The following is a 27,526-nucleotide window of genomic DNA, read 5'->3' on the forward strand; positions in this document are numbered from 1 at the left end:
CATGCTTCCCTGATGGTAAGAATCACCTAGCTTCTAGTTTAAGAACACAAACTCCAGAATCCTCTGAATCAGACTCTCCACAGAAGATTGTTTTTAACAAGCCGAGTAATTTTTATCATTAAGGAAGTTTGTGAAACTTTGCTTTGAGACAGGCTAAAGCAAGAATTTAAGGATGATCATAGCACTCACCTTCCAGGGGGCAGTTACTGAGCAGGAGTGTTCTTGCAAGGCACTGCTCTGCCCACCCTCTACCCATGTTTGTAAATATAATGACTAAATCAGTCTCCCTGATAATGCTCTCAATCATGTGTCAACGGGGACCAGAACAGGCCCAGTGTAGTGGCAAGTGGGCTGCGGTTTGGATGCTCCCGCTTGAAAAAAGCCATTGAATCATGGATATTTTGCCCCTGCGCTTTTCTCCCGAGAAAAGCTGCCCATGGGCTTCCGCAGGGGCTTTTTTAAGCGGCTGTAGGCACCAGCCACCAAATTTGAATTTTTCCTAGCAGCCTGAGAGCGAGCGGGTTGAACTTGCTCCGAGAAGAGAGAGCAGTTGCTATGGCAAAAAGAGGACATTCGCAAGCTTACCAGGCTGCAAACTAGCGCGCAGACAGCTCTTCTCAGCACGGTGCTGCGTCGTCAGCGCGCAGAGCGCCGCTGTGCTCTCCAGGGCAAGTTTCCTGGGAGTGTCTCTTCTCGGCAGGGACACAGCAAACTCCCCGGTTCTCCAACAGATGTTTCCCTAGCAGCTCTGAAGTCCAAGTACTCGCTGGCTGCAGCGCAGAGTCCCAAGGCCGGCGCGCTGTGATTGAGGGACACTACCAGGCAAATGCCAGCATCAGTATGAGAGCCTGGACTTCAGCCCAAGTCGGTCCTCACCCCGGGGGGCCGCTGCTTTGCTGGGTGCATCTTTGAGGAGCTGCTCACTTTCCCCTCTCGTGAGTCTTCGTTCCAAGCCAGATATTGCTCGGATTCTCTAATTAACTCCCTCCACTCCGAAGGGGTTCGGAGGCTGGGATGCTCTACCAGCTTGAAGGATGTTGACTCTCGAGTGGGAGTCGGAAGGACTGCAAACAGTGGGTATTGTTGTGATTATATGTGCATCTCTGAAGCTGCTTCATTTGCTGGGACTGATTGATTTTTCGGAAGGTAAAGTGGTCGCTCCCATCCGTGCCGTTGGTCAGGTCTGGTTCAGAAGTGGATACAGACGCTGCAGAAGTTGAGCAGGCTTAATACGCAAAGTAAAAGTTTTAAAATATGCGTGCTTGACATGGAGCCGCCTAGCACTGGGCAGTTCATTTCTGTTTACCCAGATATTTGACATTGGAAAGCAAGGGATATTGTGCCATTATCTTTCTATTTGAAACCTATTTGAGTTTAGGGTGATATTGTGGGTTAAATATAGTTCCAAGATAGGAAGTTAGGTCTCTCTATTATGGGGTGATAATACAGGTTGCTGTTTTGGTTGTCAAGTTTCGTGTTGACTACCATGCCATAATGTCATTAGTAATTCCATCCTCTGGAGGAGTACCCAGATTTGTGAGGGAAATATGTGGCTGCCTCATTAGTTAGGAGGTACGGGGGTGGAGCTGGGTTATTGATTATGATATAAAATGCTTTATTTTGGTTATTGATTATTATATAAAATGCTTTTGATTTAAAATTGATTTAGTGAATGCTTAGCAAAAATGTGCTTTGAACTCTTAATTTGCAAAAGTGTTCCATTTACATTTCCCAATGAGCCACTTTGCTCATTTGTCTCTTGAGTGGGAACCCATATAAGCACAGGACAGCTTTGGTGCTACCAATAAATATTTCATCCGTCTAATATAAATTTTACTACCCAAATCAATTCTATACAACGATTGGGGAGTAAAAAAAGTTGATTAACTTCCATTTAATAGTTATATATATATATATATATATATACATATATATAGTTATATATATAGTTTTATATATACATATACAATCTTTCTACTGAAATAACATGCTTTGAATTATTTAAACCCTAATTATTTGATGTCAATTCTATGTCCAAGCTCTTCTTTCTTCTCAAGTGAAAGAATGGAGTTCCTAAGGATATGATCTTTTACTGACGAGTTATTTATGAATATTCACTTCTCACGTTGTGTGCAATGGGGGAAGATGAGGAATATATTTAAGCCTGCCCATGCTTCTAATCTTTCTGACCAAGTTAAGGAGCTAAGACCTGATAGCTAAGATGACATCATCCCAAACTATATCCATCCGGTACACAGGTTGTTTCTGTTAATATGTTAATAATGGTCAATGTATGTTATCTTCAGAAAGTCCTTTTTTCTATAAGTGGGTTCATTAGGTTCTACTATTTAGACCTTATAAGAACAGAAGAAGTTCCATGCAATTTTCATATCTTCTTTTAAGTATTCTCAACCTGTGACAAGTTCTGTTCAGGCACACATAAGAACAATATTGTAATGGGATTAAATAAAACCTCAGGGGCTTCCCTGGTGGCGCAGTGGTTGAGAGTCTGCCTGCCGATGCAGGGGACACGAGTTCGTGCCCCGGTCCGGGAGAATCCCACATGCCGCGGAGCGGCTGGGCCTGTGAGCCATGGCCGCTGAGCCTGCGTGTCTGGAGCCTGTGTTCCGCAACGGGAGAGGCCACAGCAGTGAGAGGCCTGCAAATCGCAAAAAAAAAAAAAAAAACTCAGAAAATACTTTCTGCTTTTTCTCATATTACACAGTAATTTTATTTAACCGTGGGAGTAATTTTATTTAACCTTACCTTTTTTCCTGGAAGGAAAACAATACAGAAACAAACTTTTCCAAGTGCTACACAAAAATCTTGCATTATTTTGAGATTTCTGCCTCAGTGCACTCACTAGTGGTGAATTAACAAAATACAGATAAGATCATTTCAAGTTCTATGATTGGAATAATTTGCTTCTGTTTCATTCCTCCTCCATATTAGTTTTTGTTCTCTGGACTCAGTTGAGCCATAACCCATGGTTTTAGTGCACTATACTCAAGATGGCTTGGTTTCAGAACTAGATGAAACAGGCTCTAAGGAAAACCATCATGGAGGTATTCGAGGAAGTCAACTTTCACAGCCCTATAAGATAGCGCACTGTCTTTTATTGCCAGTGTTGGTAATGTAGACATTTAAAGTCAAAAGTCCCAAGTTTGCAAAAGCCCCCTGCAAATAACTCAGCTTTTATTCTTTAAGTGCTGTTTTATTTCACTTAAAGACTTTCTGAGAGAACCTTCAAATTTGAATTCTAACAATACAAAAAGTAAAATTGTAAACCTAACTCCTGCAAATAGAATCACAAAATTTTGAGCTAGTCCGAAACATCTTTCTTGGGATAGGTATCCATATTCATACACAAGCAATAATATCCATGTCCATATATGAATCTTTATTTCTATACACACACATATATAGAGATGATGTGCCTACACATTTAAGATATTGTGTAAAATGTCCAATAAGCTGGGCAAACTTTGGATTCAGTATACAAGGCTTGGTTGTGCTAAAATAACAAAGAGGCAGGTTATCACCATACATGAGGTATATTTCCTTGACAAGTAGGAAAACATCGGGAAAAAAATCTTTTTTGTTCTGAAGTATATGTTAAAAAGTACTGATCTAGTCCAACTGTCTCAGTTTACATAGAAGACCACTGCAACCCAGAGATGTTGACAGATTTATCAGAAGGCAACACTAACTGGGAGTAGAGACAGAACCGAATCCAAGGACTGCTGAATCCTATACGGTGCTTTTCCTACTACAACACACTTTTCACTTATTTCTCTTTCCTAATACTGGGAAAGAGAATTAATGAAAGCATTGGTGGAAAATTTCCTGAATTCCTGAATCTTGTACTGAACTGTCCACTAACACCCTATGAGATATCTGAGGGAAACGCATTCATAGGAAATAAAATTACACAATGGCTACACAATTTCCCAACCCAAGTATAGGACCCCAGCATGGCATGGAAGTGAGCTAAACCAGACTACTGACTTTAGAGGCAGGATTAGAATAGAAGCACCCCAAATGGTTTCCTGAGCCCCTTTCCTTCGAAGACCTGCACTGAATTTTGACCATCTGTGACATATTCAGTGTCCATGAACGGCTAGCCCAAGTAGAATCCAACAATGAGACCCAATGAAATCATAAGAATTCTAGTCTAGGCCTCCTATCTCTGTTTTCTCAGATTGGGGCACTCTCCAAGCACAAACAGATGTTTTTGATCACGAGTCAAGTGGAGATATAAGAAAAAAGGCCTTTACAGAGCAAGCCACAAAATATTAGATTATCAAGTCCTTTATCCTTTCTACCTGCAAATGATAAAAAGGCCAAAAAGGGCTTTCCCAATGTAGATTGTCAAACATTTAACTGAGATTGTACCACTTAGAAAATATAGCCCAGAAAAAGACCAGAGAATTAGCCACACTTTTTGGTGGAGAAGTAAAGATGAGGCCCAGAGCAGAACTGTGAGCTTCTTTTGGGCAACATCAAACTTTAAACTCTCCTCAGGGGGCAATGATTCTTCACTGGTACCATTGTGGAGTATTTTCTCATGTGACTCCGTGGATTGATTAACTTAGAAAGTAGTTTTGAGCCTATATGAATGAGAGCTTCTGTATTAGTGTCAAGATAAAGCAGTGTTACTTTATTATTATCTACAATGACTAGTGAGAATTAGCCATGAATAGGAAAAGGTAAAGAGAAACATTTCTGCTCCCACCTAAATTAGATTCTGATTTCAATAAAGCCCTACTTTAAAAAATAATTCTCTTTCAGTTAAAATTCAAGGTTTAGAGAGCAAAAGCAATTTGTAAAGAGGATTAAAATGACTAATGGGATTTTAATATAATGAGTTGAGGTTTTACACATATCCACTCATTAATAAAGGGAAGGAGGAAGAACACTCACAAGATTAATCTCATCATTTCACAGTGTTGCATGTAATATATAGCTTATTGGATTCTAAATGTGGGCAGGGTACTCTCTTAGGCATTGACTGAATTGGTGGGAAGGGACAAGATGAACACTGAAGGAATGAACTCTCAGTAACCTTACATTCTAGAAAGGGAAACTAATTACCTAACAAGACAGTAGAAATAAGCTCTGGGCACAAACCCAAGAAATGGCCTGTAGAGGCACAAATGGAGTGGAACCTTCTGGAAAGGCCTCAAGGGAAGGTTTAATGGAGGAAAAAAATAGTTGTATAGGACTTAGAGTGTGAGAAGGAGTTCCCAGATGGGAGAATGGGGAAATAACATTCCAGGCTGAGCAAAGAGTTTGAATTGTGACCCTGAGCACTGACCGAAGGTAGCTTTCATGGAGAAGAGCAGCGGCTTGTAGCAGGCGGGCATCAGAATGTTGAAATGAGATGTGTCTGAAGGGGTCCATCGGGGTGAATGATGAGAGGACACATTCTCTCACTGGTGAAGAGCCATTTGCTCAAAGTCTTCAGCTTTGAGGAAATAATGAGCGATATGGCAGACCAGTGTTTCAGGTGCATCAGCCTGGGAGTAGGTGAAGGTGAGTTCAAAGGTAAGAGAGTGGAAGCAGAGGTGCCAGTTATGCTTCTGGAACAATTTAGGTAGGAGACAACATGGGCAAAAATCCATAGATTGCCCTCCTCAATAAGATGTTTAATGTGAAAGGTCAATTTCCAGTTTTTCCAGAAACTCATGTTTAATATAATACTCTTGACCTGCACCTGTTCTGAAATGGCATAATTGTTTTTTATTTCAGGACAATGTTGTTTGGCCTCAAATGTATTTCTTATGAGAAAAAAAAGAAATCTGGGGCACACAGAGGTTGTAGTTACCAATATAGTAGCTTCATTTATGGTGGGAATTTAAAAATTTTGAAAGGTACATCTGACATCTTGCAAGGTCTTCAATTACTTTGAACATTTATTTTGGAAAATTTTACACACAAAACGTGTAGAGAATAGTATAATGAACTTTGATGTACCCATCATACAACTTCAATAATTACCAATACTTTGTTATTTGTGTTTCCACAGTGGCTTACATTTATTGTTTCTCAGCTGTCTACAATATGCCAGGCACTCTGCTAAGCCCAGTATACAAAGATGAATTAAAAGTAGTTGCTACCCTCAAGGAACTCTCAGTTGTATAAGGGTATGTAGAGTGTAGACAAAGAAAATGCAATACATTATGGTAGCTAAATCAGGATGAGTCTGAGATATAAAGAATGGAAAGTAATTAAGCCCAAGTGGAAGAGATAGAAGTGATCAGAGATGACTCCCAGAGGACATGATTTCTAAGCTGGGTTTTTAATGGATAAAGAGAAGTTTATCAAATTCATATGCCAGAAAGTCGCTTGCACAAGTTCTACATACAGGGTACTGGATGAGGTAATACCAACATAGGAACATGGTATAAAATGTGGAATTCCTGGAACAAAAACAGAAAAAAATGTAAAGGGAAATAAACATAGTTTTATTCCATCTCCTTGATTATATAATTAACCTTGCTGTCCAGCACAATGCTTGATATGTAGAACATACTAAAAAAATGATGGCCTGAGTGTAATTTACTCCCATACAGTAATAGTGCCAGTGCACTCCTACTTGTGTGACATACTTGAGAACCTCTAGTGCCTCCTTCAAGTTTCCAAAGTAGCTTGGAAACTGTTGATTAGTTGATTACAATTTTTTTACTTTCTTTTTTTCTCTGCTAGAAAGATTTAACATCAATATTACCCTGCAAAGCAGAGATAAACCACACACCAAAAGCATTTGAGGTAGCTGTTTGTTAGAACCTTATGGCCCTGGGAAATAATTTCAAATCAGGCATCCAGCAGAGAGCTGAAAAAGCTCAGCTTAGATGGACTTTGATTTGGCTGGGAAAGTAGCCCTTTCAATTCCATAACTGGGAAAAAACAACAACAACAACTTGGATTTCTAAGTGAAATTGAACAAATATCTACTAAGCACCTACTGTGTGAACGAGAGTAAAGGACATGGGGCATTTTACCGTTCTTAGGAAGTTTTCAAATTAAAGACCAAACAGCTCATGAATAACTAATCCAAGATGAAAAAGTGTCTGGTGGGGGCAGCAAGGCCCTTAGAAAACACAAAGAGAAGAGCATCTCATCCAGTTGGAAAATTTCAGGGAAGGCTACACAGAGATGTTGGCATTTGAAATCTGATGAGTTGAGGGATCAAAAGACTTTGATAAGTAAAGACTGGAAGCTAAAAATAGGAATTTAAACTGTAATTTAAAGGAAAAAATAGGCAGCTTCCTGAAGTCATTATTGTAATCAGGTTGGGTCTAAAAAGCCCATTAATCCACTTAAGGTATAATTAATCCATGTAAATGTCTGCTCTGAACCTGACAATGTGCTTGGTACTGATTGGTTTGGGGACTATTATTTTTTTAGTTTTGCTTACTTTGGGAACCCATTTCCCACCCCAGCCTGGAGCAGAGAGGTGGAAACTTAGTGAGGAGGGATGAGGGTGGAGGAGTTGTACATTTCAATGACTTCCAGCCAAAGAGCACCAGGAACACACCTGTGGTCAAACAATTTGGCTTTGTTACTTTTTGCGGAAAAGGAGAACACACACCATGGAGAACTGTGGGGCATCTCGGTAACAGAGTGTTAGAAAGGACTTCTGGATTTGAGCTTGTGTTAGAGGATTATGATTTAGGAAGCAGGGCTTTGTTCGATGAAGTCAATAATCCAGGGTAATTGGCTTAATAAATCTTACGTACAAGTAGCAAAAACTAGACAAAGGCTAAAGCTGTAATTGGCAAAAAGCAAGCTACATTAACTAGAATGGTGGATATTTGGTTATTTTTGTGGTTTAAATGAAGTTCATGTTTGCCCTCTTCTCAGCCTTGATTACAGAGTGGTCTTGCTTTTTTCTTGATCAATAGGTACAGAGTGGTCTTGTCTGATGTTAGTACTCTGTGACATTGTTTATATTCAACAAGAGAATGCCAAAGCCTACCTGATAAACCCAGGCAGCTCCTTCATGGTCTAAGGAGCTGCTTTCTCTCATACATGATAAGGGAGAGGGCAGAGTAAAGTGAGGGCAAGTGAAGCTCTGAGTTTAAATCCTAATTCAGTAACTCTCAACCAATTACTTAACCTTCCTGAGTTCGAGTTCCTTCTGTAAAATGAGGCTAATAAGCCCAACCTTTCAGAATTGTTGTAGGGCATACAAACATATAAGTGAAATATCTAGCTCAGTGCTTGGGATACAAATAGAAGCCAATAAATGCCTTTCTTGTAATTATGAAAAGATAACACGTTCCTTGAGTTATATCAGCAGTTCTCAGACTTTAAGTGTATCAAAATCACCTAGATGGTGTGTTAGAATACAGATTGCTAGTCCTCACCCTAAGAGTTTCAGATTCAGTAGATCTAGGTTAGCGTCTGAGAATTTGCATTTCTAATGATTTCTCACTTTAGGCTGCTGCTGTTCCAGGGCACACTTTGAGAACCACTGAGTTAGGCAATAAATCTGAAAGGTCAAACCCATGATGTTTGCAATGATTTGTTCACTGAGTTCTTTGGCACCTGCTGAGCTTTATTCTAGAACAGTTGTCAGTCATCTTGTTATATGTTAAGTATTTTAAACTTTGTGGGTCATGAAGTCCATTATAACTGCTCAACTTTGTTGTTGTAATGCGAAAGGTATAAAACTGAATGTGTGTGCCTGTCTTCCAATAACACTCAAATCTGAATTTCATACAATTTTCATTTGTCACAGAATTTTATTTTTTAACCATTGTAAAATGTAAAACAATACCGCTGAAAGATCAAAAAGAGGTAGCAGGCTGGACTTGACCTTTCACTGTAATTTGCTAACCCCTACACTAGAGTTGGCAATAAAGGAACCTGTTGAGAAGGGGTCTCAGGTTGGTAACATGTCGCCTTTTGGAAACTTATCTAGATTTTTTTGAGTCCTTAGTCTCATTGACTGGATGGGGGTCTAGTCCTTCTTTTTGGCTTAATGGAATTATCTGCCAAATTAGCAAGTGATTTGAATTAGGATGTATGTGTTTGTGCAATGTTTTCCCTTCCCCTAATTTCACAATTTCTAGGCCAGTTTAGAGAGTTGTTTTGTAAATGAAGCCATCAACATGATTGTGTTACACAATGAGTCAATGCTGGAGCTAGACAATTAGGGTCCCCCCTTCTTACTGAGTTTTGTTTAGGTTTCATTGCCTCTTGGACAAGGAGACATTATGCTTTTTTCATTGAGTTTATAAACCTTTATCTTGTGGGTTTGTTAAAAACACATTTCAACTCTTCAAAGTAAACTGGTCCTCTGACTATTGTATTACGTTGAGTCTTATGGGTCGAGGACAAATACATTGAATCAACAAAGGTTTTAAAAAGTAAAATCACCTTAAGTCTGAATTCTCTTGAAAATGAAAAATCTATAAATAGTTGTTAATTTCATGTTTTTTGAAGTGAGACCGACCTGAAGTCAGTTCACAGCTCTGCTTTTGACTGTCCACATGGTCTTGGACAAAGTTTATAACCACGCTGAATGTCAGTTCTCTCAAAAATGGGGAGAATAATAGTAGCTACCTCATAGGATTATTGTGAGAAGTAAATTAAATGATATTTCTTAAAATTATGTTTAGCACAGTGACTGGAGCACAGAGCTCACCAAATACTTTGTATTGCTTGCAGAGTTAGTATAATTGCTGTGTTTGTTCTTAACTTCCATCATGCCTATTACTAAACATGATTGTTCATTCAATCATCCATGAAATGAAGGTTCTTAAAAGTGATCTGTGTACCAGGCACTGTACTGGGAACTCAGTGGTGCTAGTAATTGGGAACTTAAAGGCATAGTTTTAGCTAAGAGGGGTTTACACACAGACAAATTGGTTTAGTAAATTTTCCTGGTCTCACATCTTTGCAAGGCATAGGGGGACATAAGAAGAAACTGACCAGTACTATTTAGAAGGTGGGGAACATCAGAAAGGACCCATAGAGGTGGCCTTTGAGCTGAATCTGAGTGACACTTTTAAGCACTCAGCATCACACATCCTTGGGAACTACAGACAGTTGATATAACCTAGTTTCACATTTTCAAGGACACTTTGTGTTGATCCCAGTTTCTAAGTCTTCCCTCCCATTCTTCCCTTTTCTCCCACAATGCCTTCTCTTACCAAAATGCCACCCATATTTCCCCATTTCAGCCCAGATCAAAACCTACCCTCTCTCTAATACCACATTTCCTCCTTGATCTGAATTCAGTCAGTCCTGATGTATGTCATACAAGATATACTTGTTAATGACAAACCTTCATGCACTGTTCCCCAAGTCATTTACTTTGTGTTCATTTATTTTCTCCTCAGCCAGAGAAGAGAACACTCTACCTCAGCACAGAGTGAATTTTGCCAGTATTTCCATAGGGTCCAGAGCAGTACAAAGTATATCATGGAAACACAACAAATATGTATCAGTGGGTTTCTCACTGCATCTTTGATAGCTTGTCCCTTTAAATCAATACACGTGTCTCATCTAAACACCATCCCCATCCCACTTTCTTCCAACCTGACTTCCGTATTCTCAAAAGGGAAATCTTTCCAGACATGCAACTAAGCTGATACTCAAAATTCTTCTGTTTCACTTATAAAATAAAATCTCCATGTCTTTGCATATAATACAAAGGTCACTATCAGACCAGTGCCTATCTGACTGATCTCATCTCTAGTCATGTCTCCTTTTTTTTTTCCCCTCTTTCTTCCCAACTTTATGTTTCAGCAACACTAAACTTAAGTTCCCTGGGCATTTTGTGCAGTCTCCAGCTACCATACTTCTGCATATACTGTTTTCTCTCCCAGAATGCCCTTCCCTCCTCATATTCCTGGAGACATCTTTTCAACCTTCAAATCATATTCCTTCATATTCCTTCTCTGGGAAGCATTTCTTGACTTCCTGAAGCAGAAAACGATACTCTGGCCCTAAGGCTTCTGTGCCTCTTCTCCACCCTCACCTGTGCCCATTTTATGTTCCAAGGCTATCAGACTCATTATTTCCCAAGCACCCCATGCTATTTCATGTGTCATGCCTTTCCCTGTATTATGACTATCCCTCCTTCTAGAATAAAATTCTCATTGCCCTTCCCCTGATTAACTCCTTCTTATACTTTAAGCTCAGCTCAGGAACCATCTGTTCCAGAAAGCCTCCCTTGAACCACCTAACTGGATGAAGTACCCATATCTGTTATCCCAAAGCACTCTGCCTTAGCACTTCAGATTACATTAAACTTGATTTCTATGCCTTTCTCTTCCACTAAACTTCAAGCACCACATAGGCAGAGCACTTGTCTCTGTACTCTCAATGTCTATGGGATTGAGTAGATGGATGGAGTGATGATAGATAGGCAAGTTTATTCAGAGGTTCTGGTAATAAACTCAGAGTTCCCATTACAGTCTTGAATTAATATAATTTTTAAACATTTTGTTTAAGGTAGGGTTTCTCAACTTCAGCACTATTGACATTTTTGACTGGGTGATTTTCTGTTGAGCGTGCTGTCCTCTGCATGATAGGGCTATTGGCAACATCCCAGGCCTCTACCTACAAAATGCCAGCAGCACCTTTCCACAAACTTTGACAACCAAATATATCTACAGGCACTGCTGAATCCCACGAGGGGAAGAAGGGCAGGCAAAAGTACCTCTCACCGTGTTGAGAACCACTGGGTTGAGTTATGATCAAACATAATTTGTGGTTTTATATACATATATAAATTCTTTTTATATACGTATATTTTTAAGTCACTAAAGTGCATTTAAGTGTGAAAAGATTATAGCATTGGAAATCAAACCTGAATGGTGAGAAAGGGAATGATTTTCCATTACAAAAGTAATAAACAATCATTGTAAGAAGTTTATAAATATACAGAAAGAAAGAAATATGAATAAAATGCCCATAATCCCACCATTCAAAGAATAACTATTGGTAATATTTTGTTCCTTTAAACTTAATAATACTGTATGTAAAAAAGTTTATGTAGTTTAAATTCAACAGTGGAGCAGAAATCTTTTTATATTAGATTATAGGTCCTTCATAAATATTTTAATGCCTACATTATATTCTATAAATATGTATAATGTAATTTACTTACCCTGATTTTAGGACATGTAAGTTATTTGCATTTTGTCCAGTATTTGAAAAATTCTTTAATAGAATCTTTGTGTATGAAGTTGCTTACATATTTAGAATTATGTTCTTAGGATAGAGTCTTAGAAGAAATATTAATGGAACAAGAGAACAGGCTGTTTCATGTACCCTAGCATATATTTAAGATCAAATTGCTTTTCAAAGAGGTGGCATAAATTTACTTGGCCGTCTGTAACGTAGGACTGCCCAGGCTTTTGTGCTCACTGCACTGTCACCATCTGCTGTTGATAAGGAGACATTCTGAAGGTGGACACTGAGGACCATGTTGGCAAACTCAATGTTAAGAAACTGTGTCTTAGGGCTGAATTGCTAATGCTTTATAATCTAACATTAAGAATCATAATTATATGCAGATATGAACTTCACATTGTAGCTTGAAGATGCTCTTCTTGTTCTGCTTCCTTGTCAATCAAGATGCACTTCCTTTATGAAATGATCTCCACTTCTTAACAAAGGTCATGCCCATCACAACCATCAAGAGTGGCATTTAGTAGGCATCAGATTATTTATTGAAAAAAAAACCACGTCTTTATTTTTTCTAGATGAAGTAATACCTGGGCCTGTATGGATTTAGGAGGCAAATTGGAATACATAAAATCATTGCTATTATTAATAAATGTTTCCTGAGCCTTACTAATATATGCATTTTACTGAGATACATTTAAATAGCAGGGAGGGAGAGTAATGTCTCTTTTTAGAGGTACGCTTGTGTTCATCTCAAGTAAGAATGTGTAATATCTTGTTCATGTGACAAATTCTGGAACTAAGAATCATAGATCTTTTGAGTAGGAAGATATGAAAGCCCATGCAGTCAAACTCCCTCCTATTACATGTCATGATAAAGTAATGAGCTACACAGAGTTCCTTTGTGAATTAATGGTAGAACTTGGCTGTAGAGTCAGGGCAACATTCAGGTTAGGAGACAGGAGACACTGAGCCTTGAAAATAGACAGACACTGCTCAAATCCCTCCCCTGAAACATGCTGGCTGTGGGTCCTAAGTAAATCACCAAATTTCTTGAACTTCAGTTTCCTCATCCATAAAATAGAGGTCATCAAAATGTCAGCTTCATAGATCTTCAAAACCATAGAGTGATTTTGAATCACAGAATAATTTTGAGACAAGGCACACACCCTATTGTAACTCAAATTTTCTAATTATTGCTTCAGTCTCCCCTCTTCTTACAAAACCAGTTTAGGTAGAAAGGCTCCTAAACATTGTGAAAAGAGCTGTCAAAAACATAATTTTCTTTATGCTGATTCTGAGTACTTTGTGTTGCAACTTATACTATGCTGGGTTCTGCCACGTATCAGATAGTTCACAGGTATTTTCAGTAACCACTTTTATAGGTGAGGAAATTTGTTCAAAGGGGCTAAGAAACTTGTCTCATTTCTGAGAAACCAAATAGCAGAGTTGGAATCAACCACAGACTTCAGAAGCTAGAACTCATGTTTTTTCCACTCTAACCTTCCTCGTAAGTGCTAACTTTTTTGTTGTGTTTGTTTGCTTGTTTGTTTGTTTCTAAATCTCTACAAGTAAAGAAATACTCTAAGTTTCCTAGATTAGTAAGATCAAGGTAGTATACTGGGGGCAAGTGCTTTCCCAGACATCCATTTGAATAGAATTAAGTACCTGAGTGACTATATATCTCAGTAAACTCATGGTTATTAATGACTTGGTCATAGAAACTCTCTCATGAATAAACAGGAGAATACTGAAGACTCGGCAGCAATGAGATATATTGGCGATGTGATTCCAAATTTAAACAAATTACAGGGAAAAATGGATAATGATAAAATAATTAGAAGCCAGAAGCACCTGAACAAACACCCAAATCCTACATCTGTCTTCACTATATTCAGCAATTCCTAAATATCAGTGGTGCCTTGAAGAAGAAGTTAGCAGAAGTTTTTAAACATCACCTGAGTGAAAAGCAGAATCAACTCCTTCCTGTTATTGCAAATGTTCAAGGACACACAGAGGGAATTAGCCAAATGCCTTCTTTCATGACAATAGAGGTTGCATAGCTAAAATTCTTTTTAGAAAATATACCTCTGTGCCAAATTTGCACATAAGCTGTAGGTCCCTAACAAGATTTTAGACTAAAAATATAATGTTCAAAATAGTAAGCTGACTCCAGTATTCTTATATATCTCTTCTAGAATACAACAACAATAAAACTAACATATAGCTTAGCATTTTGTAGGTGTTTTCAAGGGAAATGCAAAATCAGCAAAGAAACTGTGTAGTTGCAAAATCTTTGTAAACTTCAGAGTTGACCTGCCTAGCTAATATATTTCAAATACACACATTTTACAACAGTAAGAACTATTCTTGCCAGTGGCTATCTAAGGTGAGTCTAGAAATATTTCCATGAAGTACATCTCCTCACCCTACCACGTTCCAGAAGGACCTGAAATGTCTGTTCTTTAGGGAACAATTTAAATCCTAGAACAATTATTTAAGGAAAGTCTGTTAACTCCTTTAAATGCATTTTCTCAGGCTGGGAAGGGAGGGAAATTTTTCAAGTGGACAAGGATTGCTTGAGATCTTATGCCATGACGTCTACACCATGTCACCTTCTCTTAGAGAACTTCCAATCATTTCATTATAAATGGTGTCATTCGTGGTGTTTCCTTGCAGTGCTATGTTCTTCACTCTGGGATGTGGCTTATGTTTTACACAGTAAAGACACAGAAAGTCTGCTGATGCATCAAGTACATTATGGATCCTGAGGTACCAAGATTATTGGTCTGAGGCCAATCCCAGATATAGGCAGGGATATAGGATAGGAATTGACTAACTGGCCATCTTTTCCTTGCTTTGCTTCTTTGTGTACCTTCTCCTAAATATGGATAAGTTCTGACTACATTCATAACTATGCTGGGAAAGAGTAGAGGCAAATCCCAAGTAGAGAGGTAAAACTTGCTTAATGACATTCCTATTTCCTTCTCTTCACCTTCTCTTTGATTACACAGGATTACTTAAAGTTGAAACAAAGTAAACAAATGAGAGATTTCTCTCTCCCCTGGAATCCATACACTGCTAGAGAATATTTATGTAAAGTGCCTCCTAATTAAAATAATCTTCCCCAAACACTCTCTAACATAATGATAAATGTCTTACTCTGTAGATGAGAATTAGGAGTCTCATAATTGAGATTTACCCTGTCTTATCACCAATTGCTCCATATTAGCTCCATTTTTTCCTTCACATGCTAGAAAATTTGGTTAAAGACAATCCAAAGACACTTTTTTACAGAGACCTTTAAAAGCCATATTTTTGCCATATTCTTACCAAAAACCATAACTGAGTAGTTGGCATGCATCCTTGTTCACCTTGAAGAAACAGGACAATGCTTAGTGAGCTGCTTACCAAAGGGCAGGAAATCATCTTGCCCAACCACTCCAGCATTCATGGCATGTTTGCTCCTGTCTGATTCTGCCCACATGTCTGTCTTCCCTGAAATTACCTACCTGCTCCCTTCCATCCATGTGAGTCGAGGATATCTTTAAGGTCGAGCCCATTCTCCTTTCATTTCTTTAATCTCTGCTTTCCTTATGATTGATACTGCACAAAATCTACTCTGCTATTCTCTTTATTTTTTGCTTCCATTGTACTTCTTGCATCTCTTCTTTTAAGTAAAAGCTTCTTGAGCACAGGAAGCATGCACTAATGTGTATTATCCATAGCATATATAGCACCTGTCCCACTGCATGTAGGATTTCCTCAGTACATCGTTGTTTAATATGAAGAAATACATATAGCAGAGTTACATGATTCCCTGAGAAAAATCAAATAACTGAGTAATAAGAATAATAATTTATATAAAAATAATAATTTGTAATGATATTTTATTACTTATAAATCACTATGATAGGTACTCCCCTTTTATTTTTGCCACAAATATATGAAGAGAAAAATTTTTATAACTTTACCATTTACAGATGAAGAAACTGAAGGTTAGAGAAATTAAATGACTTCCCAATATTGTTCTGTCAACATATTCTAACTAAATGTTTAGGCTTTATTTTAAGTCCAAATCAGATGGATAATAGATGAGTTGAATGACACTTTAGAGATTGGCGTAAACACCCTAGCTTAGATGGAGACTTAGTCATAAATCATGTTATTGCTACCTATAAAATTTTAAGTTTTTTTCAACATTTCAACGTGTGATGTGGATAGTATGAATTTTTACTTTTAGTTTCTTTTTGTTTACTACTGAATGAATAAAATGATAAAAGAAATATAACTTTTTAGACTTGTTTTAAATAAAATGGCACAGACATGGCTTGTTGGTTTCAGTGTTTGGATCAATGACCAATACTGCTACTCCAATGTTTACATGTATATCTGACAATAGCCCTTATTCTGACTCTGAGGATTTTGAAATGAGCCAGATAAACAGCATTCCCTTTTACCCCCACCTTATTCTGAAGGAGTAAGAACTAAGATAAAGGAGTGGGAGATGGAGGATGTGGTGTGTTAACGTGGTCTGTTAATGATAGAAACCAGGTCAGAGGCTGTAGCCCAGTGTGAGAGCTACATGGTCCTGCTGACTGGTCCAGAATTAGGGAGTCTCTCAGTCAGAGGTGATGCTGCCCCGGATGGACCCCAGCACATAGCATGAGGAGGGTGGTGCTGCCTGGGGAGACTTAGGCTTGGAAGAGCACAGGAGAATCCTGCCCCCTATGGGCAGTTTGCTTCCAGAATGACAACAGAGAGAAATTAAGCAGAGCAGGGAAGTTATCCTTTTCAAATTTACCAATCAGTTAAGTCACTTCTCCCCAAGGAGGGAGGAAGTGAGGGTCAAGTGATGCCAAGATGGTTTAGTGAAGACAGAAATCAAAAGGTGGGAAAGGGGGACTTTTGCCTAACACTGACCTCTTGGTAATCTCCAAATAGAAAGTGTTAGTTTTAAGAAGTAAAACACACATGGATTGTTAATTATAAAGCCACTTCTAATCAAAGTGCGTGAAAATGTTCATGGATTGAGTGTACAGTGTGTTAATATTTCCTTAATAGAAGTGGATTTTTTGTTTCTTTGTTTTCATTGCATTTCAGGGACCACTGTTTTCTATCTGGGGACCCCTGGGACCTGAATATCTAAGGTACTTAATTCTCATGCAGATTCTGTGGTTCTATTTTCACATTCACATCTTGGGACTGGGCCTAGAACTTTGCATTTTTAACAAGCACCCAAGTGATTGCAAGGCAATTTAAGTTTATGGAACACTAATGTAAATCTGAGTTATCAAAATCAATTTCCATTTTTTAAAAAAACTCTCTGTTCATTTTCAGTAATAGTTGGAATTGTTGCCTCTAATGAGTTTTGGGACTCTTTCATTTTTCACGGGAGATAAATGTTATTTATTTCTCAATACCACAAGTTTCTTCCAAAGTCTCAGAAGTTGTGCCTTTATGCACAAAGAGGATTTTGCATAATCTGTGGTAGAACATGGGGACAGAGGCTTGATGAAGTTGAATACCTTTTTAGTACACGAAGTTTTTTTTTTTTTTTAATTTGAGCTATCACAGATTTTTTTAAACAATTTATTTATTAAATGATACCAAACATAAAACCAATTTGTTCTTTTGAATTTTGTGATTTGCCTTGGTAATTATCATTGAAAAGCTAATAAACATAAACTTAATTTTTACTGAACTTTCAAAGTTCTATTTTTTCTTGAGGCTTTTCTTTGCCTGAGAAATACATTGTTATTTATAAAGTGGAAAAGCAATGAAAAACTATTCCTCAATAGTCAAAATTTGTTAAGTAAGCAAATGTTTAAAATCATTCCTTTTCCATGAAGTAAATTACACCAAAAAAGAGTAGACTCTATTTTCAAAAATATAAAAAGTCTCCTATATGTGTGCTTCATGAATGTTGTCTTAGTCCATTTGGCTGCTACAACAAATTACCATAGACTGGGTGGCTTAAACAACAAACACTTATTTCTCACAGTTCTGGAGGCTGAAGTCTGAGGTTAGGGTGCCAGCGTGGTCAGGTTCTGGTAAGAACCCTCCTCCAGGTTGCAGACTGCCGACTTCTCACTGTCTCCTCACATGGTGGGAAAAAAGCCAGCTAGCTCTCTGCCTGCTTCTTGTAAGTGCAGGAATCCCATTCATGAGGGTGGAACCCTCATGACCTAATTATTCCCAAAGGCCCACAACCAAATACCATCACATTGGGATTACAGTTTCGACATATAAATGTGGGGGACTCACTAATATTCAGTCCATTGCACGCATGATCAGAAATCTCTGAAGTCTCCATGGGGCCTTTCCTGATCCTCCCATTTAAAACTGCATGCCTCCTACCCTTTCTTCCAAGATTATCTGATTGCCTTTTCTATTTCATTTGTCCCCATAGTGCATCATTTCTTTCTAATAGACATTATTTTGTTTATGGTCTGTTTAGTTGTTTATACTCTTGGGTAGTTCACTACTGAATTCCTAGCCCCTAAAATAGTGTCAGGACTTTGTATTGCTCAATACTCGTTGAAGGAATGAACATATTTTGGTCAGAGTTTCAGGGGATTGTAACCCCTGCTAGATGGAGTTCTTCTCAGGATGAAGATATTGCTTTACATGAATCCCCATTCCCTTCACATATACCTGGGGTCCCACTCCCTGTGCATATGGCAAAACTTTTTCTGAGTGAAAACTTCACTGCCAGACAGGTGCACATAGGAGACAAAAGAGGAACTAGCCGCCAGCGTCTCCATGACCAGGTCACAGGAAAGCCAATTAATGGAGTTTTCAGTGAATGAGAAGAGCAGATTCTTTATTGCTTCCCAGGCTGTACCTAGTTACGTCAAAACGTTTCAGAAAATAGTCATTTAATACAAACCTAGCCAACCATAACCACTGTTCCTTATCTGAAGTCTGTTTTAGAACTCTGTAGGGTATAAATATGTTTTCAGATACCCTTAATTCCTTATAAAATATTTTAGGAAAATAAGTGGAAGTTTATTGAAGAAACTCTGATTTAGGATTAAGGGGGCCTTCAAGCTCAGTCCCGGAACACATACTTTCATCATATGTGCTCCTGTTTCATCATAATTATTGAAGAACTGATAAAGAACCATGCAAAAGTTAACACTTTAGAAGTGCTTATTTATTATGGAATTTCTTCATCTTTTTTATACATAATCACAGTGCATCTACTCTATGCTTGACATTAAGCAAGACATAGTGATATTAAAAAAGAAATAATGCAAATATTTAACAGAGCCTGGTACTATTCAAAGCATTTTGTATGTTACTATCTCATTTAATCATTTCAATAACACAACAAAGCAGATATTCCCATTTTCCTCATTTTACAGATGATATTAAGGATTATAGCCATGGTTGCACAGCTGTAGAACCAGGGTTTGAGCATAGTCTGTCTGGTCGGACAGCCCATTTTTAATAACCATATAATGATTCCATTAATGGTATGATTTCCTTCCTAAAGAGTTTATGATGGGAAGAGATACATAAACAGAAACATCATAAAATGTGATGAAAGGGATGTGATAAAAACAAAAGACAAAGCAACAAACTCTGTTTACTGGAGCTGGGGAAAGCTTCAAAGAGAGATAGCATCATAGGCTTTAAGGAATGGCCAGAAGTTTTCCAAGTGAAGGAAGAAGACAGACTGAAGATAGAAGGAAGAGGAATTTTAGGAATCAATCTCCTTTATGAATTAGCTTATACTGGTTTTCAGCAGTTCCCATCCATACTCTTTCTTGCAGATACAGTTTGAGCATTGTGGAACCAATGCTCAAACTTAACTTGTGTTCATTTGTAAATAAACTTAAGAGTCACTGTCTGAAACCATAACAAGTTAAATGCTAAGTGTATCCTTACAGGATAGCCATTGTCATAATAGAAGACAGTGAATACACAGTGCTAAATATAATTACTTAAAAGTACAAAAGTTACTTTGGCTGCCGATTGTCAGAAGCCTAGAGTTGGACCATGTCATCCATTTGGCCTTGTGACTATCCTCTTTTATGCTATTCTTGAAATAATGGCCTTAGTGCATGTGAAAAATACCTTATTTTAAACCTTTCTTTCCTCTTCAGTGTTGTCAACTAAACTCTCTACAGCAGGTAGTAAATGGAACCTTTCCCCTCTGGTCAAAGTAATCATTTAGAGATTTCTATAGACCTACTGATTTCAACATGTTCCACCATGGCTGGATTTCAATTTTGTTTGGTATCCCACAGCTGTGAAGCATTAATCCCCAGGACTGTGCCCAGCAATGTTAATCTTTTCATAGGCTGTGCTTGTCCATCACTTACCTCCTCTAATAAGGTGGCTGCAACTGCTGATATTCATGCTGGTGAAAATCAACACAGCTCTTCCAGGAGCTGTTTGATGTCAAAGACACAGAGCAGGACTGAGTACTCTTATTCTTCCTGTCAGCTGCACATAGCAACTAATTTAGCTTAGATTATTCTAGAGGTTTGCCTGTCTCCCAGATAGCTCTATTGAAGGGGTCCTATAATAAACATCTAAGGAAGATACTGCTGCTTACTTCTGCAAATAAATGGCATTTTAGGAATGACTGGTCCAAAGTCTTACTTTCTCTCTCAATTTAGTTGATAAATCCACTGAGATCCACTTAAAGGGAAATCACACTTCCTGTGTCCTCTTTATCAGTTTTTATTATAGAGTAAGACGAAAAAAGTCTGTACTTATTCCTGCTTCCAGAGGAATTTGTAACTTTCCTGGCTTACTCAATAGTGTGATGTTGTTAGAAAGGACAGTGGGTTTCTTTTTCCCTTTGAATTTAGTAGAAATCTTTCCTTTCCATGCATTTCTCCATTCCGCACCGTATTTTCCACAGGAATGAGCACGGTGGTAAGTTTTGTAGATGATACATTTGATTTGTGTTTTTCTGAGGAAGAAGTTCACTGACCATTAGGAGCCCCGCCTACCACATCCTCTGGGCCATAAAAGTGGGTCTCCTCAGTCTGGTAAATGTCACATGGATCCTTCCTATAACACTTCCATTAGGACGTTTTCCTTAAACGCATGCTGAGAAAGGTTACTAAGGCAACCGGAGAGGCCCAGGTAGTAGCAGTTTGTGACAGGTTGATGAAATGTACAACTGTAATCTTTGTCTGGCTCAAGGATTAGACTCCGAATTTCCTCAGAAGATAAAACTGAGCCACATTTTGCAAGTATTCTTTTATTTTATAATTTTTAAAAATGTTTTAATTTTTATTTTTTTAACATCTTTATTGGAGTATAATTGCTTTACAATGGTGTGTTAGTTTCTGCTTTATAACAAAGTGAATCAGCTATACATATACATGTATCCCCTTATCTCCCCCCTCTTGCGTCTCCCTCCCACCCTCCCTATCCCACCCCTCTAGGTGGTCACAAAGCACTCAGCTGATCTCCCTGTGCTCTGCGGCTGCTTCCCACTAGCTACCTATTTTACATTTGGTAGGATATATATGTCCATGCCACTCTCTCCCTTTGTCCCAGTTTACCCTTCCCCCTCCCTGTGTCCTCAAGTGCATTCTCTATGTCTGCGTCTTTATTCCTGTCCTGCCCCTAGGTTCTTCAGAAGCATTTTTTTTTTTTTTAGATTTCATATATATGTGTTAGCATATGGTATTTGTTTTTCTCTTTCTGACTTACTTCGTTCTGTACAACACACTCTAGGTCCATCCGACTCACTACAAATAAGTCAATGTCGTTTCTCTTTATGGCTGAGAAGATGTGGCACATCTATGCAGATATTCTTTTAAGAGAGTCATTGGGCAAACTCTTGCCTCCCTTCCTTCCTTCCATGCAGGCTACACCTCTGAAAGGATCCGAAGCTAGAAATCAGAGACTACCATGAGAATCTGAGAATAACCAGCAACATCTCCTATACCATGTGCAGATCAAACCATTGTTTTTAGATAATTCTATATTCTGTTTGGTGATTTAATTATAGTTATTAATATTATTGATAGACAGTGCAATTAGTGGATTTTCTATACCTATAACAGTACCCCAGAGGCTTCCACATGGATCTCATTATTTGCCTCCATGACCCTTAATGGCAGGAAAGGCATGGATCAATTATTCCATATCTGAAGATCATGGGCGATGAAGGTCTTGGGGAAGAGTGTAAACCTGCTCCAGGTCATGTGGTTGATTAGTGAGGAGGTGACTGGCCTAGCAGCAAAACATGGGCTTTGAATCCAGACAAACCTGATTCATTCTCTCTCTCTCTCTCTCTCTCCTGCTTCCCTTTCTTCCTTGCTTGCTTGCTTTCTCTTTCTTCCATTTAAAAATTGGGACACGGCTAATAAACATAAACATACACCAGAATTATTGTGTGGCTAGGGTGAACTTTAATGTATATAAAATGTTTTTATATGATAGATGCTATGCAAATGTTAGTAGTTATTTCTGTTACTCTGACTTCTGTTAGGTACTCTTTTCACCATATTGTTCATTCTACTCAGTTCAAGGAAAAACTGTCTTCTCAAGCACTTTATAAACTTATACTTAGTGGTCACTGTTTTTTTGCAGGTGTTATGGTTTACTTCTTGCTTTTGCTGCTAGGAAGCTCAGTGTCAGATTTAAAACCCACATTGAATAATTGCATACTGACTAAAAGCATTATAATTCATTTCTTTATATTTTTGACTCATCTCTCACTTTTAATCTATTATTTTATTCCTCTACAGTGAATATACATTTTTGAACATCACCTCAAATGAGGTGGGAAAACATAACAAAACAATAACTATATAATAATAATGATGAAGTCAGAGCAAACTTTAAAAGAAAAGTACTCTGAATTTTTACCCATTTGACTCCTTATAGAGGTAAAAGTTTATTTGCTTTTAAGTATAACTTAAAGTAAATAATAACTAATGTTTATTGAATTCCTATGTGATACAAGGCACATCAAGGTTCACTGAGAATGTTAAAAGCAGATCCTTATCAAAAAGTTTAAAATGAAATTTAGACATGTATAAACATGTATAGACATGACGTGTTAGATGTCTGAAGTTGAACAAGCATCAGAAATACACAAAGACACATGGCACAGAAACTGGTCGTATACTAAATGAGCTTTGCTGAGAAATAAAAATGTAAACCCTTAGTTTACACCATTCCATTCAAAGAATAAGCACTCAATTTTGCATTATATTCTTCCCTTTTTCTCTCTGGTAAAATTGGAATAATGAAAGGAGGATGTTACTCTATTTAGCATAAGAAGCTAGTGTCATCCCATAGATGTCTGAATTTAGGTAATTTCTCCATAATGGTCCTAATTTTCTATATTTGTAAAATGGAATTAGGAGCCCTAAAACTTCCTTAAGCTATAAGGTGCTTATCTCAGAAGTGGCTTCACGTCACCTCTCTCTCAAGTGATCAATTATATTTACTCAAAAAAAAAAAAAGATTTCATCTTATGCAAGAAAATTGCAGAGTAGATGATAAGTAGATTTTTTAAATTTCTTGGATAGAGACAGATAGAAAATCATTTTATCAAGTGTAAAGTTTGCTAGAGATGGAAGTGGACTGGAATTTCTCTCATTTTACAGACGAGGAACCTGAGCCTCAGAGGAATTGAGGGAATTTTACAAAGTCAGCTCTTAGCTGCAGATCTGGTGGCTGAAGTCTTTTAATACTTAGCATGATACCAGCATCTGTTTACGGAAATCTATTTTCCAGATAAGGGGGGAAGTAGGAACCTATTCTGCTTAGTTTGGGGGCAGACTTCATATTAAGAGCTATTTTAAGGGACAAAAGCTATATAGATTAGGGTTCAATTACAGACAAAAGGAATATTTTATCAGAGTTAAGAGAAAAGGATTTTAGTACCATGTATTATGTGGCTTACAAACTAGTTGGAAGGGATTGAAGAACAAGCTCTAGGAAGGGCTTCTAGGAACAACTCTCAGCTCCCAGCCTCATCCCACCCCTGCCATGGTCAGCATAGCTGACCACTGCAACATGGGACCCCGTATTCAGAAGTTGTGATCTCAGAACCATGCTGTCTCTGCCCCAGCCTCTCCCCTCTGTTCCACATTCAAGTGAAACCAAAATATAGATCTCTAGCTGCAAGGGAGTCTGGATTAGGTATGGCAAACTTTCCTGTTTCTATAACAAAGAGTGACATGCCAGAAGGAGCTTGAAGTAGATGTTAAATGAGACAATCCAGATCATCTTCTGAGAATACAAGAGAGTGATAAATAATAGGATTAGGGGACCCAAACCATATCATGTGAGGAATAATATGACAGGGGTGACAAATAGATTTCATCTTGCTAGCCAGCCCTAGCTAATTGGCTGCCAAGAACACAGAATTGAGAAATATTTGAGGGATACATCTTGGCCCAGCAGGATAAAGCCTGGTGGCTGATTAGTGATGTCTGCCAAAAGTATGGGTGTGAAGTGATCAGGATTCTCTAAATGCCACATACACCCCATAAATTAGTTGCTGCCTGACCAGCTTTGTTCACAGATTATTCCATAAAGCCTGTGGCACTCTTGCTGTTTTTGTTGCCACTATTTAATTATATCTTGATTGACTTCTTTGCATTATCATGGTCATCATGCATTATTGAATAAAAGCAAGCTATAAATTATTTGAGGATTTAATCATCTCTACACCCTGCACAGTACTTGATACACATTAAATTCATATCTATTGATTTGATTTTAAAATCTCAATCATTCCATCAAAAGACATTAATTCAGTGTTCAGTTTGTACAAAATATCATATGTCATGGTCTTAGGCTTAGTGAAACCCATGTTTTTAAGGGATCTCCCCACTCCCCTGCCAAGCCTCCTTTAGAAAAAGAACATGTTTTGTCCACGTGTACAGAATCCTAAGAAGTCAATTTGGAGCAACTTAGAAAGTATACTTGTTTATGGACTGTGGACTCAGTGTATTACTTGGAGCCCGTCAGAATTTTATGTTCTTTATATCTCTTTTTATCGTGAGCTCCTGTGTTCACTTGAGCTGATATTTGTTCATAAAGACAGCTTTGCTCTCAGAGTGTGCAGACGTATATCACATAGAATGGATGTGCATAGACCTTTGAAATGGGGATGTTGATTTATGATTTCTGCACAATGTTTTCCTCAAATCCTGCACGGCAGGGCTGTCTGTTTCTTGAAAAAAAAAAAAAGGAAGTGTTCCATGTGACTCCACTTGCTAACCTGTATGACCCACTCTAAGAAAAGCAAAGGCTGAATCACATTTCTAGGAGCAGAAGAATCTGGGCTGATCCATTTCTGGTGATTGATAACAACTCTCTTTTGATAACTCTTCATGAAGAAGGCCAAACTGGGGGGAACATTGATAAAATTTGAGTGAGCATACATGGCTTTGGAATATAGGGATGGATCTCATTAACACCATTCATTTATTTGGTAAATTACATTGTAATTATTATATAGTGTACTTATTATTTATTATGCACTTTGCTAGGTCCCTGTGATACGGAAGTCTCAAGTTGCAGCTGGTCATTAGGGGTCAAACAGATAGATGCTATGAAAAGGAGGAAGTGCAATAAATTCTGCACAAGGCATTATGAGGCTCTCTGTGGAGAGACATTGAAGCCCTGGGAGTGGATGACAGAGGGGGAAGGTAACTCATGCTTCGCTGGCTGAAAGAAAGACTGTTGAGTCAAACAGACAAAGATTCAAATCCACCCATCACCATTTAACAGCTTTGTAACCTTGACAAGTTACACAAGGTCAGGGTCCTCATCCCTTAAGACTGCTGTGGTATTAAATCAATAATTAATTTTTTGATCTAATATAAAATTATTATGACAGATTAGTAATTCAAACGTGGTATGAAGTCAGGTAAGGGCAAAAATTATGCTTTCTGTTGTAAATCAATTCTAAATGGGAAAATAATCTCTTAATATATCTGAACTTTATATAATTTCTTATAGCTTTTGCACATAGAGTTTTTGATTTACCAAAATTTACTTCTTGGTAAGATTTCTATTACTAGGTAGTAAAATTCTGTATTTTTGAGGGTCATGGCCAGGGAAGAATAAAGGTAGTAATAACTTTTGTACTTTATATTGTGATAATTGAATCCTTAAGTAATAACATCACTGTCACTGTATAAAGGAGTTTTGAGATGATAATGAAGGAGTAATTCTAAATTTGAATAATAAAATTAAATGCCCTTTGCTCCTTGAATACGTGAATCCATGAAAATACTTAGCTATAATCTCTAACGTTTTTTGTTTTTTTTGTGTGAATCACTGTCATTTTGAGAAAAAACATTTTGCAATAGATTATAGCTAAAATACTTAATTTTATAATCTCAATCTCTTCTATTGTGAGGTTTATCATAGATAAATAATAAAAATGTAAATTATGTTTTCTTTCTTTTTTTCTTATTAAGAAATGAGTTTGTAGTACAGCCAGATTTTTCATTAATAATTGATCAATTGTACCTATTTATAAAGTGCCCACACTGTGACAGGCACCCTGTCACCTACAGGAATATAACAATAAGCAAAGTATATGTTTATTATTGTTGCTGTAGGAGAGTTGAGTTTGCTTTTTAACAAATTTACTATGTATTTTCATAAAGGAAGGAAGGAAAGAAACCTGGGTCCCTCTGAGTAAATTTTGACTGCTCAGTTTCCAAATCCATTATGCTATCTTCAACTACTTAAATAATCCCAGACTTTTCTCCTCCCATTTTCTTCCTTCTTCCATCAGAAAACTAAATTCATTAACTCAGTAAAACACAGTAATGCAGGCCCAACACTCAAATGAATAGAATGCATTGTTAATCTGGTTTCAATTACATTGAAACTTGATTACCTTTAGACAGTAGTAGATGATGCCTATTCAAAAAGGTATATGAGTGTGTTTGTGGGGGGAGGGAGAGGAGAGGGTTAGTATTTACTCTTCTGTTTGGAAGGAAACTGCTTGATCAGAAGCTGCTAGTTATTTGAGGCTTAAAAAAAAATCATACGCTTAATCATTTCTAAAGGATCAGAAATTTTCTCCTCAGTATTAATTTAATATTAATTCTAATCACATTTGCAAGGATTTTGAAATAATTCATCTAACACTTTACGCAATTGATTCAAATATTTAGAATTTCCCAGATCAGTTATGTATTAGTCAGCTCAGGCTACTATGACAAAATACCACACATTGGGTTGTTTAAACAACAGGCATTTATTTTCTCACAGTTCTTGAGGCCAGAGGTCCAACATCAAAGTTCCAGCATGATCAGGTTCTGCTGAGGGTTCTTTTCATGGCTCATAGATAGCTGCCTTCTCCCTGCATCCTTTATGTATGCAAAGATAGAGAAAGAGAGAGAGCTCTCTGGTGTCTCTT

The 27,526-nt window shown here is 37.7% G+C and overlaps 1 protein-coding gene across 1 annotated transcript in view; it reads left to right on the forward strand.

The window, feature by feature from the left end:
- Positions 1-1,034: 1,034 nt before the first annotated feature.
- Positions 1,035-27,526, forward strand: part of KCNIP4 (potassium voltage-gated channel interacting protein 4) — a 224,944-nt gene continuing 198,452 nt past the window's right edge. Inside the window, exon 1 of the mRNA XM_060103670.1 lies at positions 1,035-1,146. Coding sequence (XP_059959653.1) covers positions 1,035-1,146 — 112 coding nt within the window. The remainder of the gene's footprint in view (positions 1,147-27,526) is intronic.

This window comes from Mesoplodon densirostris, chromosome 1 (assembly GCF_025265405.1).
Source record: "Mesoplodon densirostris isolate mMesDen1 chromosome 1, mMesDen1 primary haplotype, whole genome shotgun sequence".
Lineage (NCBI taxonomy): Eukaryota > Metazoa > Chordata > Mammalia > Artiodactyla > Ziphiidae > Mesoplodon > Mesoplodon densirostris.